The 19,813-nt window shown below is 37.8% G+C and overlaps 1 protein-coding gene and 1 pseudogene across 1 annotated transcript in view; one reads left to right on the top strand and one right to left on the bottom strand.

The window, feature by feature from the left end:
• Positions 1–19,813, bottom strand: part of CCNB3 (cyclin B3) — a 60,723-nt gene that overhangs the window by 4,314 nt on the left and 36,596 nt on the right. The window contains exons 8-10 of the mRNA XM_027766196.1: positions 5,114–5,251; positions 2,772–2,927; positions 1,831–1,980 (exon numbers count right to left, since the gene is read on the bottom strand). Of these exons, the coding sequence (XP_027621997.1) occupies positions 1,831–1,980; positions 2,772–2,927; positions 5,114–5,251 (444 nt within the window). The remainder of the gene's footprint in view (positions 1–1,830; positions 1,981–2,771; positions 2,928–5,113; positions 5,252–19,813) is intronic.
• On the top strand, positions 16,403–17,210 carry LOC114005055 (serine/threonine-protein phosphatase 4 regulatory subunit 2 pseudogene; annotated as a pseudogene).

Raw genomic sequence — 19,813 nt, 5'->3', positions numbered from 1 at the left:
TAACCTGTTTCCAGGCTTTAAGTTTTAAGGAAATTTCCTTACCAATTCAAAACTGCTTTTCTTGAAATTACTAGCTGAACTTGCTATTCAAAGTAGTTAGATTATTTAAGAAATTGTATGATCAATAAAATGTGGAGGGAAAAGGAATGGAAGATGACTGTAGACACCAGAGATGGTGTGAGAAGAGGGTTGGAAAGGGCAAAGGGTCAAACAGAGGTGTATACATACATATATATACACACACACACACACACACACACACATATATATATATTTATATGTGTGTATATATATATTAAACTACAAATGGAAAATTATTGATAACATGCATGATTAAGCCACTATGTAGTATATTCTGGATGGATAACCATTTTTTGTATGCTGTGACAATGATTAGGGGATGAATGTAAATTAATTAATTTTTAAAAATTTCAGGAGAAAAAAATATCATGAAAACTATTTTTCATGAAATTTTTAAAAATGCATATTTGAGGACTGCAGTAAGCTATGTACTCCCAGCTGGGTGCTACTTTGTTGTATGTTCATGCCTAGGGTCAGACTTGTGTTCATGGATATGTATATATCAGCTGCGCTTGCTATTGAAAGTATTTAGATTAATTAAGTTTTTAGCAAATAAATAAAATGGGGAGAAAAGCATAGAAAGCAACCATGGATACCAGAGACAGTGTGGGAGGAGGGTGAGACACGGCAGATGGTGAGAGATAGGGAATCAAGAATGGCAAAAATAACAAAATATACAGGGAATAGGAAATGGAAAATTATTTGTTGATAACACATATGTTGACGTGCTTGATTGAGCCAATATACAGTGCATTCTGGATAGGAAATCTCATTTTGTTTGCCGTGATGATGTATAGTGAATGAATGTAAATAAATTAAAAGAAAAAAAGAAAAAGAAAATATGCCTTAGGTCACTTAACATGGAGAAAAAAAGAAATACTAGCTATTATTACTATCTATTCTTATCTACCATCATATTGCCATTTATTGACTGCTTTTCTCTGTCCCAAGAAATTTCCACAGGACTAGTCCAAGTTCACACAATTGTCTATGCAGCTCTCTTGGAGCATACAGGATTCCCTCTTCAGCACTGATACCAGGATTGTTGGTAGGAAGCCTTAGCAGTGGTCAGGCAGGGACCTGCACTTCTCAGCACACTCCTTCCACTTGGATTGATGTGATATATCAGTAAGATCTCGAAGTACTCTACAGTTGCTTTTATTCTTCCCTTTTTTAAAATTGAGAAAGCATCAAATATTAGTTATGTTTGTATCTGAGGGGCAGTGGGCCTTGGGGGTAAGCCTTCTTTTCAGAGGGGAGTACTACAGTCAGGCCTCCAATTGCTCCATTGTACACAGGACAACTATTCTCACTATTCTCTTCTCTGGGTCAGGGCTTTTCAAATCCTTTTCCAAAGAACTCCCTCAAGGACTCACCTTGTTGATTGAACTCTGAATGACACAGGTACAGTAGGGTCAGGAATAAAATGTAGGCCCACCCAACCTCTGTGATAACCGTAACTGCATATTAGTCTCTCTGCGGTATGAAGCTTTTAGGTAAGCTTTCCTTGGGGCAAAAGGTACTGTGACTAAGAAAAATGTAATGAAACATTTAAAAACCATTGCTATAGAACACTTACCCCTAAACTGACCAGGTGTTAAAGAATTAATAACTGTGTATATGTGGTAGTTTTGTCACCAGGAACATTCCAGGCCCAAATTTACACTTTTGTCTTGAGCCAATCCTGTGCTTTTGAATACCTACCCCAACCTTCTACCACCTCTGACCACCACCAGCAGCAATGTTTACCCAGTGTCCAAGATTCTTCATGTACAAGGCCAGGAGGAAGGAGCTCGCAGCTAGCTTGGAAGCCCTCTCCTGGATATAGTCATATTCCTGCAGAGTCATCTCACAGATGAAGCGGGACAAAGTTAGTGTCTTCATGCTGGCATGGACACACTAGAGACAGCAAGAAAACTGGCTCAGCAATCATTCCAGAAAAACAGAATCAGGAGAAGATTCCATCTCCAGCTATCTCACCCCAAATCCAAATGGCTTTAGTCTGAGCAATGTACCTCTCCTATCACCATAACACACTCTAAATTAAACAAAAGTACAAATGCTCTGGGAGTGGTTCCTGAATCAGCAGTGGGATTTGACACCTTTAAGGTTTTTAACCAAGTTATCAAGTGTACGGTTCCCTCCTACCTCCCCTTTCTGTAGGAGTCGTCCTTTGAGGAAATAACACACCCAGATGGATTTATCCTAGGAGGAGTTCCATGCTTCAAAACAACTCCTTCCCTTTTCTTGTCTGAACTTGTTACTAAAGAATATATAAATATAACCTATTAAGACATATGGAAAAAAGTACATAACACATATTTGTAGGATATAATGAACAATTATAACGTAATCTCCCCGGTAAGGAACTCAGTCAAAGAAAGAGAACATTGTCATCATACCCTCAAAATTCCCACCTGTCCCTTACTCATCAAAAACTCCTTTTCTCTTACCCAACTGTTCCCTACCCCCAAATTTTTAGACACGCTGTAGACATCTGCATCTTGCCCTTCCCACCCATTTCCTGTCACTTCATAAAGATTATCCACCTTTAACCTACGAGGTTGGACTGAAGGAAAAAATACGCCTCTTTCCAGTTGTCCTTTTCCCTTTTCTGCTTAAGCAGCCACTCTGAATATAGAGGGAACTAACCCAGAAGTGAGAGGAGGAAGCCCTGCCTCTTCTCTTACCCTAGCATATCTACGCAGAAAATGATAGGCGGTGGGAATGTTGATGTCAAACTGGAGGGTGTGCAGGATGCTGATTTCCATGGCAAGCATCTCATCTCGCTGATAAATATCATCACAGATGTAGAGGAAGTCATCCATACAAGGTGGGCAGTGCTCCTAGGAGTGAAGAGGATAGACACAACTATGCAGACATCCATCTCCTCGAGTTTAGAGATAAAAGGAGTGAGGTAGAATAGGGAAGAACAGGAGGTAACCACGTGTATATTTCCATAGACCTTTAGGGGAACTCTGAGAGGCAGCTTCTGGTCAATCTGAGTGGCTCATCAGGAAAACAAAACCAGAGAAATAAGAGGAGAGGCTGATACAAAAACTGCACCAGAGCAAGACAGGGCCTCTTGAGGTGAATTCTTACACTGCCAGAAACAATATAGCAAGGCACAGGGTTGGGGGAGCAGAGAGCTAACCTCCTTCTGTGTGAGAAACAGGAGTAGAAAACCTAAGGCTTGCTCAGGAAAGAGAGAGGGAAGGAGAAAAGGGAGCTAGAGATAAAAATAAGCCTACACTGCATGCCCTTGACTCAAAAAATGAGTAAGGATGTTTGGGGAGGGCACCACAGGAGTATCAGTCAATGAGAAAGAGGGATAGAGGCAGACAGGCATAGAGAGCCCAGGCAGAGACAAAGGCCTGTGGGTTCGGGGTCAGGGATGGATATGTACATGGAGGCAAGGCAGGGAAGGTGTAGGCCATGCCCAGCATGAGAAGAACTGCTGTCCTACAGAATCCCTTGCCCTATCTCTGGAGGTTGAATCTTGGTTTGGGGGAGACATGGAGGAATCAAGAAAACTTCCGACTCTTCCCTACCTACAACTCATAGCCCATCCACAGCCTCCTTCCTATACTTCTCTCTCCCCAGCTCTCCTTGTCCCCCCCACCCCACATTCAGATCACAGAATGGACCTATCCTTTGATTTTGCAAACAAAGAAATTGAGGCTCAGAGAGGGCCAGTGACTGGTTCAGGTTCACACAGCAAGCTAGTGGCAATACAAGGGCAAGACTCTTCTATTGCTCTGCTGACCAGCTGCTCCTTTCTAACTTCTCTCTTCATCCCACCCATACAATTTCCCTTTCAGTCTTTCTATGCTTCTCAATCCAGTGAGGGGAAGACTCCCTTCCTTCCCAGGACCTCCAGCTGTGTTTTTATCACCCTGAGGCTGAGGCCTAGAAGAATTCTTCAAGCCACAGGGAGAACTTGGGGAGAGAGAATGTGGGAGAGGAAGGGAGGGTGCAAGCCAAAAAGAGAGGGAACTGAGGCAGGAAGCAAGTTGAAGGGAGGAAAGAGGTATAAAGCAATGAATGGAGGGAACAAACTGGATAGGGAAGAAGGGTTAATGGGATGGGGAAGGAGAGGACTAGCAAGTGAAGGAGGGCAGAAGAAAGTGGAGATGGTTGAGGGGGAATTGGATCCAGGGACATGGTATCTGGGAGGATGGCAGTTCAGAGACAAGTGAGGGAAAGGGCATTGTGCATGAGTGTGCAGGGATGCAAGAGGGTGAGGGGTGTACCAGGGAGCAGGATAAGCAAGGGAGTGGGAAAGAAGTGGTGATGGATGGGGCAAATCTATTGAGGGATGAAAACAGAAAAGGGCAAACGAGCACCAACTAGCACAAAAAAGTTCTTTGACCTCCTTAGTAAAATATGCTACCTCCAAAACTAACATGACTGAAGGAAAAATTCATTAAACCAGATTAGTTAGCATCTAGGAAAGAAAAAAGACTCAGAGAGGTCATCTAGATGGATTACAGTCATGAAGAAAGGCCACCTACTAGCTTTAGACTGCTACTTCAAAACTACTATTTCATCTGGACCGTTTAGACTCACTATCTACACCATTTTCTCTTTAAATGTCTCTGGCACTCTGGTTTGGAAATGCTTTGTTATCTATGCAGATCAAGATTCTATTAGAAGGAGATAGAGTTGTTGAATCAAGGAAACAGTGGAAGGAAGAGAATCATTAACCAGAGCAAAGATTTAAAAAGAACCCACATAATTAGGCACATGCCCACATAAGACATTGTCAATGAGAAAACCCAACAATGCTGATGCCAGTAAATAAATACACCACCATTGCCAACCGCTGCCAGCTTCCCTTATTTGAGAAACTACAGAAAGAATTCGATACAAAAAAGTTATTTGTGTGTATGGATGTAAATATAGACACACAGGAATGCATATACACAAATGTATACACGTGTGTGTGTGTGTGTGTGTGTGTGTGTGTGTGTGTTTCATTTACTTGTTGGATAATAGCCATATATTTTCTTTCCAGGTCTTAGGGACTCACCTCAAATTTTGCTGCAATCAGAAAGGCAGTGGAACCAATGAGTTGTAGCTTGTCCCTCTTGCATACTCTCTCCATCAGGTAGTGATCCACCAACTTTACTGCCAAGTACAGGGTTTCATGACTCGTTTCAAAGGACATCTGAAGGAATATATGGATAGGGCAGTAATGTTCACATCCAGATCTACAATCATCTTCAGAGAGATTTAGCTACCTGGACTATCTGCAGAATCAGGGACAGTTCTGGCCAGTTGAGACTCTACTAAGCATGTAGAAAGTGCTTCAGCTAGCTGCATATTTCTCCTGTGCCTTTAAAGCCCTGCTATTATCTATCCTTATACATTTGGGGAGGTAACCACAGAGATGTTCTGCCTTCTCTAGGAGATCCTTGAGTATATCCTCTCCCCTTAATCTCCATTTCTGCTTTCCTAATTTGCTACTAACTTGCACAGTAACCTCTCAAAAGAGATTATGGTTATTTCTTGTAAAATACACAGACTGGTTTGTTAATAATTTATTAGTTGCTCTTCCCCACTAGCTAATGATTAGATATATTGATTGAGAGCAAGTACCAATAAGCCATTTGGAAGTGAGCTGAATGAAGGACGAGTTAGATTACATTAGTAATATAACCCTCTTTTTCTTTTTTTTTTCTTACTTAACCTTTTCTTGCCTTTATCATCTCCAAGAAACCATCTCCTATAGCTCTAGTCCCAGGGTTCATGATGGCCATAAGGCACTTTTGTGCAAAAGAGGAATAAAAGAAGGTATATTTGAACATAGCCCTTTAAGTACACATATACTCAAGGAGAAAATACCTTTGTATGAATTAGCAAAAGGTTCTCCTGCCTCAGGACACAACAGCCCCATAGCAAAATGTACAACTTGGCAAACAAAGTGTGTGCTGGATTCCATGGGCTGCTTTTGTCTGGCTAGAGGCCCTGTGTAGGCACATTTACACATCTATACCCAGGGGTCCTATCCAATCCTCAGTTTTGCTTCTCACAAAATCTCAGTCTCTTAGGACTTAAGAACAACAAAATTCGTCCTAGTTCAATACATCAAGGTATGAATATTCTTTAATATCTCAGCCAAAGAAGTGTTTATTTCCTGACATACAAACCTCCACATACAATCTTATCTCTCTTTGAATGGTTTTAAATGAAAATTCTTCCTTATATTGAGTGAAACCAACCACTCTCCCTGTTAGCTTCATGTTATTCACTTTTAGTGACTGAACCTAGACCAAAACCACTATTCAATGAGAATCACTGAAGAAATGAATTTATATTTTCATGCCTGAATGATTGTCAGATGGTTGAATACAAGAATTCAGCAATACTCACATTATGGATCTATGTAACACAAATACCAAGAAGTAGTTCTTAACTATTCCTAGAATATGACCTTGGATCTTAGAGATGTCTGTATTTCTTCCCAATTGCTACTTTGGTAAATTACCACAAACTTAATGGATTAAAACAACACAAATTCATTATATTATACAAATCAGGGGAACAGAAGTCCAAAATGGGTCTCACTGGACTAAAAAAAAAAAAATCAAGGTGTCAGCAGGACCTTTATAGAGGTCCTATCAGAGACTCCATTTTCTTGCTTTTTGTAACTTCTAGGGCAGTCCACAGTCCTTGGTTTCTGGCCCCTTCTACCATCAAAGACAGCAATAGCCAGCTAAATATTTTTCATATTATATCACCCTCTGCCTCCCTCTTCTATACATTTTTTTCCTCTTCTACATTTAAAGACCTCAGTGATTATATTGGGCCCACTCAAATAATTCAGAATAATTATTCTATCTTAAATTTAGCTGATTAGCAATTTTAATTCCATCTGCTACTTTAATTCCTCTTCACCAAGGTCACATATTAACAGAGTCTGAGGATTATGATGTGGACATTTTATTCCACCTAGCACACTGTCCAAAAGATACCATAAGAAAAGGATGAGAAACCCTCATACTGAAAGATAATAACTATCACCTTAAGTACCCGAGATCAGGTAATTACAAAAAATAAAATAGAAATGGAAACCAGCAGTTCTCTGAGGATAATGCCTCTGTGAGCAAATGACATAGGTAGCACTTGTATTGGCTCCTACTGGTATCTCTCATAGGCATTGACCACCTATGCACACAGGCTAGTGTCAAATGGTAACATCTAAATGTGTAATATCTGAATGAATGATGGAATATGGTATTGCTCAATATTTAAATCAGCAGCTATGTCAATTATAGCAATCTTCCTTCCCTGAATGTAAAACAATACTACTCTAACATATCTTACCACTTTGAACTACATGGAACAAGTTGAATCCCTCTTGTGACAATCTGACAGCTACTGAAGACAGTTATCATATCTCCTATAAATCTTCCCCACTCCAGATCAAATAATTTGACTTCCTCCAAGTATTCTTCACATGACATGGTTTTTAGTTCCCTCAACATCAGGCTCCAAATGAGGGTCTCCAGGCCAGTTAGGGAAGAGTGGCAATAGGAAGAGTGGCAATCCTCCCAGTAATTTCAATCAGTTACAACAAATGTGGACATCAAGCCCTTCAGCACAGTAGCAAAATTCTCTCCCTCCTTCACGACAGCCTCTGGCTAAAGCACTCTTTCAATTCTTCATAAACAACTGTTCCCTTTATTGGTAGATGGGTTAGAAGAAACAAGAAGGAAGCAACAGAGCACAACTATTAGATCATATAGTCTATAGTTCATTCTTAGTCTCAAATTAAGAGACAAATCAGATAAAACCCATCTCAAATTTCAAAATTCAAGACCCTCTTCTACAAAAATGAACAAATGGAAAAAAAAAACCTGTCAAATACACAAAAAAAGAACTAGTAATTTTGAAAGAAGAAACATTCTTGGGATCAGAGTAAGCATCTACCTATGAAACCTTTCATTCTAAAGACCTGGGATAAACTTCCTAAAAGTAAGCAAGATCTGAGTTCAACAATTTCTGAGAGGATACTGAACCTATGAAAAGAGAACACTCTGGGATCCAGAAAGACTAATTCCTGATGAAAATGTAATTATTTTAAAACTGTATATTAGATACTACCCTCCCCCAAAAAAAGTATTCCAAAGGCTTTTTTCTTTTTTCTTTTTATTGTATTATTTCTTATTTATGTTTAATCATTGTACATATTCATAATACAGAACATGGTTTTTCAAAGTTTGTATTCAGTGTATGTCAATCATGTCAAAGATACAACATCCCTTCATGACATAAACCAAAGCCTACTTAAAGTGGATGAATATAGGGACCAGCAGATGGCATAATGGTTATGTCACTGTATTTCCACATGGCTGACTGTGGTTCAAGTCCCAGACCCAGCAGTTTCAAAATCACAGTGGATGGGAATGCATGAATGCCCAAAATCCTGAGAAGAGAATGGAAGAGAAGGGACTGCAGTGTGGCCATCCTCTCAGAGGGTGATTTCTCACTTTCTGTCTCTTTCTCCAGCAAGTACACACACCCTATAGCAAAAATCTGTTGAAAAAAAGTGGACGAATGTGGAAGATTTAATGTTAAGCGAAGCAAGCCAGACTATGAAAGACAAGCATTGTATCTCCTCCTTTAATATATACCAAATATTTGCACTATATGGAAGAAACTAAAAGATTGGAGTATATAAAGAGGAGGGCAACTGTGTATGCTAGAGACAGTACAGGAGGGGGTAGGTACTAGAAGGTAAGAAAAGGGGAATTAGAAACAAAAAGGAGAGAAGTATTTAATAAACACAAAATAAAAAGGTATCTGTTGATGATAATGTATATGGTAATATCTTTGACTGGAATGATATGTACTGTATTCATACTGGGAAAAACAATTTTTTATGCTATAAAGATGTACAGTAATTAAATGTAAATTTTTAAAAAGTAATAAAAGAAAAAGAAATTCTCCCAAAACTGAAAGGTAAAAGAAAGTTGGAGGCATATTGGTGTGCCACCCCTGCCCTCCACAATCTCTGTGTGCACACCTCCTCAGTGACATATGACTTAATAATTTATATATTACACAGGGTTCTTTTAAAAACATGCAACCAAAATGAAACAAACAAAAATATCCTCACAACTTCCCAGGAAGATAGGTGTGACTGGTTTTCTAAAAGATAGAGACAGGAGAGGAAGCAAGTATACCTAGAGAAAGCCCTGGAACCAGAGACTGGCAGGGAAGCAGGAAGGGTTGAGACCTTCTTAAGGGAATAGGGACCTCTAAGGAAATGGGTGTAGAGACCCCTCAAGGAGTTGAAAAGGAGATCTTAGAAGTATCTGGAGCCTTGGCTCTATGCACACACACATGCACAGATGCATACATGCAAGCATGGACAGATATAGACAAAGCTGAAGATAATAAAATAAAACTAGAAATCCAAAGAAAATAGATTCAGGAGATACACACACATACACACACACACACACACACACACACACACACACAGTCAAAAGGTCAAAAAGCAAAGGGTAATAAAATCAAAGAAATAACAGATAAAAATTTCTCTGAGCCAAAGAAAGACTAAGCCTCTACACTAAGATACATAACATATCAGTAAAAATTAAGGAAATGGGCCCACATGTAGAAACATCAAAAATAATTGGGTACAAAGAAAATAATGTATCAAACAATAAGAATCTAGATCCAAAGCCTAGATTATTTTAACTAAAAAGAAAACAAAATATAAATATATAAATTATCTCATCCCACTTGAGGGAAAACTAACAGATAACTAAATAAAGACTATTATATAACAGACTATTATGCAGAAGTTTAAAAGAATGTGGTAGATCTATACTTACATGAAAAGATTACTAAAACTCATTCTTAAGAAAAAAGAGCAAGTTGCAGACCAATATGTACAATAAGACCTATTCATATTGCAAAATACTATAAATCCTAGTAGGATAGAGAAATGGCAAACAGAGGATTGGAATGTGCCCATACCCTGTTGGGGGGCACACGCTCTCACCAGTACAAGTACCCTATAGCAATTAAAAAAGAAAAAAATAAAGGACATTCAAAAACTTAATAAACACGCAAAAAGGATCTGGAAGAATACATTCTAAACAATTTATAATTATTACAACTCATGAGTACGTGATGGTAGGCTCCATACATTGAGCTCTGCTCCCCCTCCCTCTTCACTATACCTCCCTGAAACCCAGATGCTGGTCTAGCTAGGTGTCATCAGCATCTCAGGACCATTTCCTTATTTCAAGAAACTGGCTCATGACCAAGGCTGTTCCAGAGGTATGTACACCCCTCTCATATTAACATCACAAGATTAGGGGTACTAAACCCTAAACACACATTGGAGAGTCTGTTCATAGATAAGCTAGTCTTTCATTGTAACCTTCAAACATCCTGTCTTAGGAATAGAGATTCTGTACTGATGTTTAATAGATTTATAAATGCTTTGTTCTTAATACATATAACCTGGGACCAGCAGGTGGCATGGTGGTTAAGGCACTGAACACTCCCACATGGCCAACCATGGTTCAAGTCTGGGACCTGGTGGCTTGCTTTCTCACTTTCTTTCTTTTGTTCTCTCTCTCTCTCATCAAATTAAAATAAATGAATAAATAAAATTAAATAAATAATTTTTTTTAATTAAAACATATATAACCTGACCCTGTGCTCAGTGATGGTATGGGCCATTCTTTGCCTGGCCACCAGTGTAATATCCTAGCCCGCTTATATAAGTAGATAAACTCATGTCTTCCTTCCCCTGCTGGATTTCTGGGTATATTCTCTGGAATGGATAAACATTATAAGCAAGCCCTCTCAGATTTGTGGCTTCCCTAGAACAGTAAAAATAGGACAAAAGGGTTGATTTTACACATGCACATACACACACACACATATATATGAATATATACACATACACACATGAATTACAAACACTAAATTTAATAGTTTAAAAAAATTGTGTGGGGCCAGGAGGCCAAGGTGGGATGGGAGAGGTGAAGAAGTGCCAGGAGAAATTAATTATGCAATGATTACGCTTGGTTACCATACTGCTCTTACACCTTGATAAATTAAGCAGAACAAATAAATTAACATAAACTGTATAATAATGATCAAGCCAAAACTGTATAAACCTATAGAATACAGTTCCTCACGCAGTGAACCATCTATAAAAACTTAAACTTGGGGACCAGCAGACGGCATAATGGAAACATCGCTAGACTCTCATGTAGTCAACCACAGTTCGAGTCCCGGATCCAGTGGCTTAAACTGACGCTGGGTGCGCATGCGTGCATGTCCAAGAGGAAAATGGATTGCAATGTGGCCATTCCCCCAAGGCGTGATTTCTCGCATTCTGTCTCCCTGCCTCTCTTTCTGGTGAGTGCATGCACCCTATAGCAAAAACCTCTCAAAAAAAAAAAAAAAAAAAAACCTTATACTTGAAACCTTATTAATTTTAAAATGTAGAAATTATCATTTGGGTCACATTCTCAATAAACAATGCAATAAAAATTAACAGTAAAAAGAATAAAGCAAACAAACTAAAGAAAGAATTGGAGGGGGGGGATGGCAAGCACTAATTCTAAAGAAAACAACAACAAAAAACAGAGTCCAAAAGAAAATAAAAACTGCAAGTACAGACTACTGAGAAAAATCAAGATAGGTATATAACACTGTCTTTCAAAATAATGGGATATAGTCAAAACTGTACTTAGAAAAAAAATGTACAGCTTTGGAGCTTTTTATTATGAAGTTAGAAACAACTGAAAGACATCAAGTATTGAATTCAAGAAGCCTGGGACCAGCTGGTGATATGGTAGTTACGGCACCAGATTCCCACATAGTTGACCATGGTTTGAGTCCCAGATCCAGTGGCTTGAAAAATCACACTGGGGAAATGTGTATGCATGCCCAAAATCCTAAGAGGAGAATGGAGAAGAGATTTCAGGGTGACTATTCCCCCTGGAGGGTGATTTCTCACTTTCCCTCTCTCTGTCTCTCTCCAGTGAGCACAAGCACCCTGTGACAAAAACAAAGACGAACAAAACAAAAACCAAGAAAAACAAAATAGTTCTTTCTAAAAGAATAAAAAATAATTATAAAAGCAAATATCTATGTAAAAAATAAAAAAAAAACAGAAAAGGTTATACATTATATTATACAGCTGGTTCTTTGAAAAGACCAGAGGACTGACAAAACCTCTTATGAGAAAAACTGAAGAGACTGAATATGTGTGCAAGCACCTCACACACATTATGAATGAGGAAAGAAATCATTATAATGGATTATAAAAGAATATCCTACACAATCTAAGGTAACAACTATGAAAATATCCATGAGATGGATGGTTTTTTGGGAAACAAACTACAAAAATGACTCAAAAGGGTATTAAAAACTTAGTAAGCTAAATAACCACTGATGCTATTAGAAAAAGTTCTTGGGACCAGCAGATGGTGTAGCAGTTACATCAATGGACTCCCACCTGGCTGATAGCAGTTTGAGTCCCAGACCTGGTGGCTTGAAACTCACACTTGGCAAGTGTGCGTGCATGCCAAGATCTGGAAAGGAAAGTGGAGAAGGTATTGCTGTGATCATCCCCCCACCCCCCCAGTTTTTGCAGGGAGGGGTGATTTCTCAGTTTCTCTCTCATTGTCTCTTTCTCCCTTCCAGTACATATGCCCTAGGGCAAAAACCTCTATAAAAGGAAAGAAAAGAAAAAATTCTCCAACAATTATAAATGAAAATGGCACCATGCATGAATGGGTTTGTGGGCAAGGAAAACATAATTTTCATGTTAAACCTGTTATCATACGGAAATTTCCCCTAAATATGTTAAGAACCTATAATGACTCCAGTACTGTAGCAAAGATAGCACTCTTCACCAAAAACTTACAAAGAATTCTTGTTTATGAAAAAGATGCAAAAATTCTAAATAAATTATAAGTATAGAAAATCCAAGAGTAAATTAAAGTGAATACTTTTTTCAGAGAAGTAGATGAATACAAAGTAGATACAGGGGGGAAAAAGCAGTTGTTTTACCAATACACTAACAATAAATTTAAAGGTGAAAGGAAAAGGATAACACTCAAAACATTTTGAAATATCCTTGAGCAAGCCAGGTGGCCTGGTGGTTAATTCAGTAGGATCCTACATGGTCAACTACAAATTTGGGTCCCAGACCTGGTGACTTGAAAAACTGGGCACATGCATGCATGCCCAAAATCTAGAGAGGAGAGTGAAAGAGAAGGGACTGTGGTGTGGTCATAGTCTCTGGGCAGTGCACTCTCATTTTCTCTCTCCCCCTCTCTGTCTCTCTCCAGTAAGGATACATGCCATATACCAAACTAAAAAAACAAAAACAAAAACAAAAAACAATCCTCATACCCAAGGAAAAGATTTTTAAGTCAGTACGAACATTATAAAGAGAATCTTTTAATTTTTAGTTTATTAACATATAATAATTACATATGTTTACAGGGGTACACTATAATTTTTCAGTATAGGAATTCAATGTGTAATGATTAAATTGGAGTAAAGGAGTATACCCATCATCACAACCATTTGTCATTTGTGTTGGAAACATTCAATCTGAGATATATGATAAGTTGTTAACCACATTTTCTACTGTATCATGGAACACTAAACATTCTTCTTCTTATTTATCTAAAATTTTGCTTCCATTAATCGACATCCCTCTACTCACTTTTCCCCAATCCTTCCCAGCTTCTTATAGTCATCTGAAGAGAATTTTCTAAAAAGTAAGAGTTGTAAAAGAAAACCTGGAAACCATGCAAAACGTAACTGGCTTGGAAAATTCAATGCAGTAAAATACGTGAATGATCCTAAAAGACCATTTTTTAAAACTTGACAAAATTATTCTACAGCTCACATGGAAGAATCGATGTGTAAGAACGACTAGGGATAGTTTGTAAAAGCTAAGTAAAGAGACAATAAATGTATTCCATTAAGGAGAAAAATAGAGAGGCAAGACATTTATGGGACACAGAAATAGATTATTATCTGTTGATGAAAACATGTATAGTACCCCCAACTAGACTGGTGTGAAATGTATTAATGTTGGAAAATTCACTTTACAACCTAAGTGACATATAGTAATTGAATGTATAAAAGAAATTAAAATGTTTAAAAAACAAAAAAAGGAATAATAATAAAAATAGCACATACTGGTGTTGTAATAGACAAACAGACTAATGAAAGAGAGTTGGGAAAACCATAAACAAACCCAAGTATACATGATAAAGGTGTCATTTCAAACCAGTGGATAATGAAAACCAACAAATGGTGTTACTACAACAGGATAATCTTCAGGGAAGATGTTTAGATGTTGACATCGAAAGCAAAATAAATCCCAAATTGAATAAGGATTTTAAAATGAAAATGAAACTGTTTCAGAAAAAAAATATGTTCCAGAAAAAAATAAGAGAAATATTTATATTATTCTGGACTACAGAATGAACATTTTTTTTTTTTTTGGAGAGGTTTTTGCTACAGGGTGCATGCACTCATCAGAGAGAGACGGAGAGATAGAAAGCGAGAAATCACCCCCCAGGGGGGATGGCCACATCACAATCCCTTCTCCTCCATTCTCCTCTTAGGATCTTGGGCACGCACGCACACGCGCCTGACGTGAGTTTAAGCCACCGGGACCAGGACTTGAACTGCAGTCGACTACATGGGAGTTCAGCTATATAGCCATTATGCTAACTGCTGGTCCCAAGAATGAACACTTTTCTTAGGAAGAAACAGATTTAAAAGAAAAGAATGGATAAACCTGGCTACTTAAAGTACCAAAGCATCTGTACATCAAACTAAAATAACACATTAACACTTTCAATTACTGGATGGCAAAAAATATAATTTCTTCTGTTGATGACATTATGGGAAAATAGGCACTTCACAATAGTTGCCAAAATTTTTAATTTGCCTATGTGTTCACCTAATAATTCTGTTCCTAGTAACTTACAGAAACAATGGTAAAATTATGAAAAATGCACATGTAAGTATATTCACCACAGTATGTCTAAGGGCAATATTTAAAAATAACCAAAATGTTTATTAATAGAAGGTTGGGTATGATGAATGAAGAATACTATACTGCCAACAAAATTGATTTTTAAAAAAGTCCATTTAATTGCCATATGAGGAAAAAGCAAGTCACAAATAACTATAAAAAAGTTATAACAACCCTAAATGTGTACGTTCCTAACAACAGAACTTCAAAATATTGGGTTGTCGGAAAAGACACGACATATTTTTTGTTTTTCCATGCAAAAATGCAGTGACTTTTCCAACAACCCAATACATAAAGCAAAAAATAACAAAACTGAAAAGAAAAATAGATAAATCCACAACTTTGGTTAAAGTATTCAGTACTCTTGGCAACAGAATTAGTACACAGAAAATCAGCAAGGATAATTAAGAAGTACAAAAGAACATCAATCAACTGAATCCAACTGACAGCTGTAGAACACTGCACCTAACAGTAGAATACACATTTTTCTCAAGGACACATGGAAAATTCACCAAGACAAACCATATCCTGCATCAAAAAGCAAACCTTAAAAATGTTTAAGGAATTATAATCATGGGTCTCACTGAAGTGACATAGTGGTGGCACAATGCTGTAGGCCATATGGAAGACTGGGATTCAGTTGCTGGATTGACCTGTATATATCTAGTATACTTGTGCTCATAACTCCCAATGACAGGGAAAGGCTGGAAGGAGTATTATGATATGAGACCCTGTTGAAGGTGCTTGTCATTTCTTTGTCTCTCTTTCAATAAACTTTAAAAATAATAATAGTCAGGGCAACCCATTTTCTGGGAACCCTCCCTTCTTGGGAACTCTGTTTTCCTTCCTTCTCCTTTAATAAACTCCGCACTTTGCTATACCAACTATTCTGTGTCCACAACTGTAATTCTTCCTAAGCACAGGACAAAAATCCATGTCTCACTGCAAGTGTATGCCCAATCACCCCTGTACCCCCACATTCCTGCATCATATTTTGGTGCACTGGCCAGGAAACATCTAGACTCTCCTTCTTCAGGTCAGAATAGATTCAGTGGTCCCAATTTAAAGGCTATTTTATTTTCAAACTGAAGAAAGTGATGGGTGATTTCAGAACTTCAGCTTCTGAACCAAAAGGTCCTCCCAAATCTTAATGTCGGATATATTCTCTTTGATGAAATGAAGGAAAGAATACCAAAAATTGTCACTGAATTTAATGGTATCCCTTTTACTATACAGTGACTATGTGAATTGCTAACAGATCCAAGGAGAAACTATACAGAAAAATACTAATTCCTCAGAGGAGTAAAAAAGAATGTGATGGTTGTTAGCTGTGCTTATCCTTCTTCAGAGAAAAATAGTTTCAATAGTTTAAATCAAATGAATGGTGTTATGTTTCCTTCACATTCACCAAGTCATACCAAGTCACTTAATCCACCCAGGCCACTTAATCGACCAAAGGTTTCTTTGTCAGCCCCCACGACAACTAATGGTTTGCCTGAGAGCACAGATAGCAAAGAGTCCAACTTATAGAAGAATGAAGAGAAAAATCACAGACACTCTCCAGCATCTAAAATAGAGTTTTCCTCAGTGATCCCTATAGAAAATAAACATCCAGATAATGATGCTGTGGAAGCTGAGGGGCATGAGGTAAAAAGACTCAAGTTTGACAAAGAAGGTGAAGTCAGAGAGACAGATACCCACACAACTTCCAGTGAAATTTCTTCTGTTATGGTCTAAGAAACAAAAGCATCATCTTAATCTCAGGACAAAGACAAAGAAAGTAGTTGTACCAGGCAGCACTGTACACAAGAGGATGAAGAAGAGAAAGGAGTCTCTTAAGACATCAAGAGACATGAGCCCAGAAAGAAAAAAAGAAAAGAACCTGATGCTGCCTTAACTATGAATGGAGAGACTTCTGAGGAGAATAATCAAATGGAGGAATCTGATCTCTCTCAAGCTGATAAAGATTGACATTCAGCAGGTAGAGAAAATGCAGGTCCTGAAAGCAGTGGTTCTGACTGCCGTGAAACAAGAATTAGTGAGATCCAATTCCAATAAAAGTGGAGAAGTTCACAGATGAACCAATGGAACAAGAGTTCCATTGAGAAACATTTAGATTCAGTATTTTACATACAGTTGATTTTACACTGTATAAAACTTTTATGTAATAAAGTGGACCTTTAGCTTTATAAGAGAAGCAGGTTGTAAAATACTTTATGGAAAAATCTTGAAAGAGTTGTACATGTAAGAACTGTGAATATCAGCTCCTCTGGGTCCTGCTTACTGCTTTTTCTTTTTTGTTTTCTTGTTGTGTGTCTGGTCAAATCAGTAGTCTGTGTATAGATTGTTTTTTTTTTTTTAATTTAGATCTTGGGACCAGCAGTTGGTGGAATGGCTATGTCGCTGGACTCCCATGTAGTCAACCGCAGTTCAAGTCCCAGACCCGGTGGCTTAAACTCATGCCGGGCCCATGTGCGTGCATGCCCAAGATCCCAAGAAGAAAATAGAGAAGAAGGGACTGTGGCGTGGCCATCCCCACCCCCCACCCCCCACCCAGGGAGTTATTTCTCGCTTTCTGTCTCTGTCTTTCTGGTGAGTGCATGCACCCTACAGCAAAAACCTCTTAAAAAAAAAAAGTAAATTTAGATTTAAAGTTTTTAAACTGGAAAGTAATTGTAATTTTGAAAAAGTTTCCAAGAGTATCACACTTAGTTTTTAGATATGCAAGAAAGTTTTCTGTCATGTCTCTGACAGCTCTAACAGTTTTCATATTTTGATCATAGTTTCAACATTTTAATATGTGAATTATAGCATTTCATGTTGGTTTCCAGATTTTATTGTCTGACTATGTACAATGGAACTTTAAGTCATATCATTCCAAGGAGAAAAATGTTATATTTTTCTGTTTCTGTAAGAGATGAATATAGTGTATACTTTTTCTATTGGTAATGATTGAGCTCACCTCTCTCAGAAGATATTTTCTTTCTCTTCTGAGTAATTCAAATAAAACCTGGCCCTTGTGAAACCCTGGAAATATTAAGTTCATTGAAATATCAGGTTGATTACATTCCAAGAAATCTGTTGAAACTAAAATTCTTTTGTATACTTCTGAGGTGCCTGAGAAAAAAACAGACTTCATTGTTTATGAGAAAATGTGCTTTATCTTGGAAATTATGTTCAAACATTAGCTAACTATTTTGTAAAATGAATGCTTATGTAGCTGACATGAGACCATCTCAGAAGCAGCAGGAAGGTTCCTTGATCTTTTGCTTGCTTTTCTGAACATTGTGAATATTACACATATACATACAGGTATAACATGCTTAGGGAGAAATTTAGAACATTAAATGCCTATATTAGAAAAGAAGAAAGGTTTGAAATCAATAATCAAAGCTTTTATCTTAAGAAATTAGAAAAAGAGCAGCAAATTAAAACCAATAAAAGAAGAAAGGAAACTATATATTAAAAATTAGAACAAATTTCAACAAAACTGAAAACAGAAAAATGATAGAGAAAACAGATGAAACTAAAGCCAGGTTCTTTGAAAAGATCAATAAAATTGATAAACTTATACCAAGACTGACAAGAAAAAGAAGACACCAATGACCAATATTAGGAATTAAAGAGCGAATACTAAGGGAATACTATGAACAAATCTATGCACATATATTTGACAACTTAGATGAAATAGACCAATTCCTTCAAAACCATAAGCTACCCAAAGTCACCATAAATAAAATAGACAGGATGAATAATCTTATAACTCTTAAAGAAATTACATTCTCAGTTAAAATCTTCTGGGGGGGGGAAAAACCCTCCAGGTCCAGATGGCTTTATTTGAGTGAATTCTACTGAATCTACATTTTTAATTAATTAATTTATTTTCTACCAAACATTTAAATAAGACAGCATCAATTCTACAAATTCCTTCCAGAAAATAGAAGGGGGGAATAATTCCCAATTTATGCTGTAGAGACAGTATTATTCTGTTACCAAAATCAGACAAAAAGAGTACCCAAAAAACCACCACTAGAGTGTACTATACCAGTGCCAAGTAGGTTTTATCCTGGAAAAGTAAAGAATTACATTACTTAATTTTTCATTTTTGAGAGATTTTTGCTATAGGGTGTGTGTGTGATTGCTGGAGAGACAGTAAGAGACAGAAAGTGAAATCAAGCAAGAACCCCCTAATGTATTTTCTAGGGTTCCTGAAATATAAAGTCCATTTGCATTGTAATGGCCTGGAGTAAGGAGTAAGTCTTCAGACTATGGTTACGATAATGACCAACATGGACAATGAGTGAGGGTCATTTGACCTCTAACTCTCACTTACAGGAAAGAAGGTTTTCATTTCAATGTGTAAGATGTTTTATAGACTGGAAACTGCTGGTTGTGAGCTCAGAGACTCCGGCTGAAGGGTTCCAGACACCTAAAGAGGAATTTGATTACCTAAGGCCTCACCAATCCAGAATGTCCACGAGATGATCACGCCCTCTTGAACCAATCACTGAACTGATCATGCACCTGGGACTTCTGCCCCTAATTTTGCCCTTAAAAACGCATGTGGGGGGACCAGCAGTTAGCGTAATGGCTATGTCGCTGGACTCCCACGTAGTCGACTGTGGTTTGAGTCCTGGACCCGGTGGCTTAAACTCATGCCAGGCGCGTGTGCGTGCGTGCCCA

This window comes from Tupaia chinensis, unplaced genomic scaffold (genome assembly GCF_000334495.1).
Source record: "Tupaia chinensis unplaced genomic scaffold, TupChi_1.0 Scaffold141414_1, whole genome shotgun sequence".
Taxonomy (NCBI): domain Eukaryota; kingdom Metazoa; phylum Chordata; class Mammalia; order Scandentia; family Tupaiidae; genus Tupaia; species Tupaia belangeri.
Note: the sequence above shows the minus strand (reverse complement) of the source record. Positions and strands in the feature narration are given on the sequence as shown.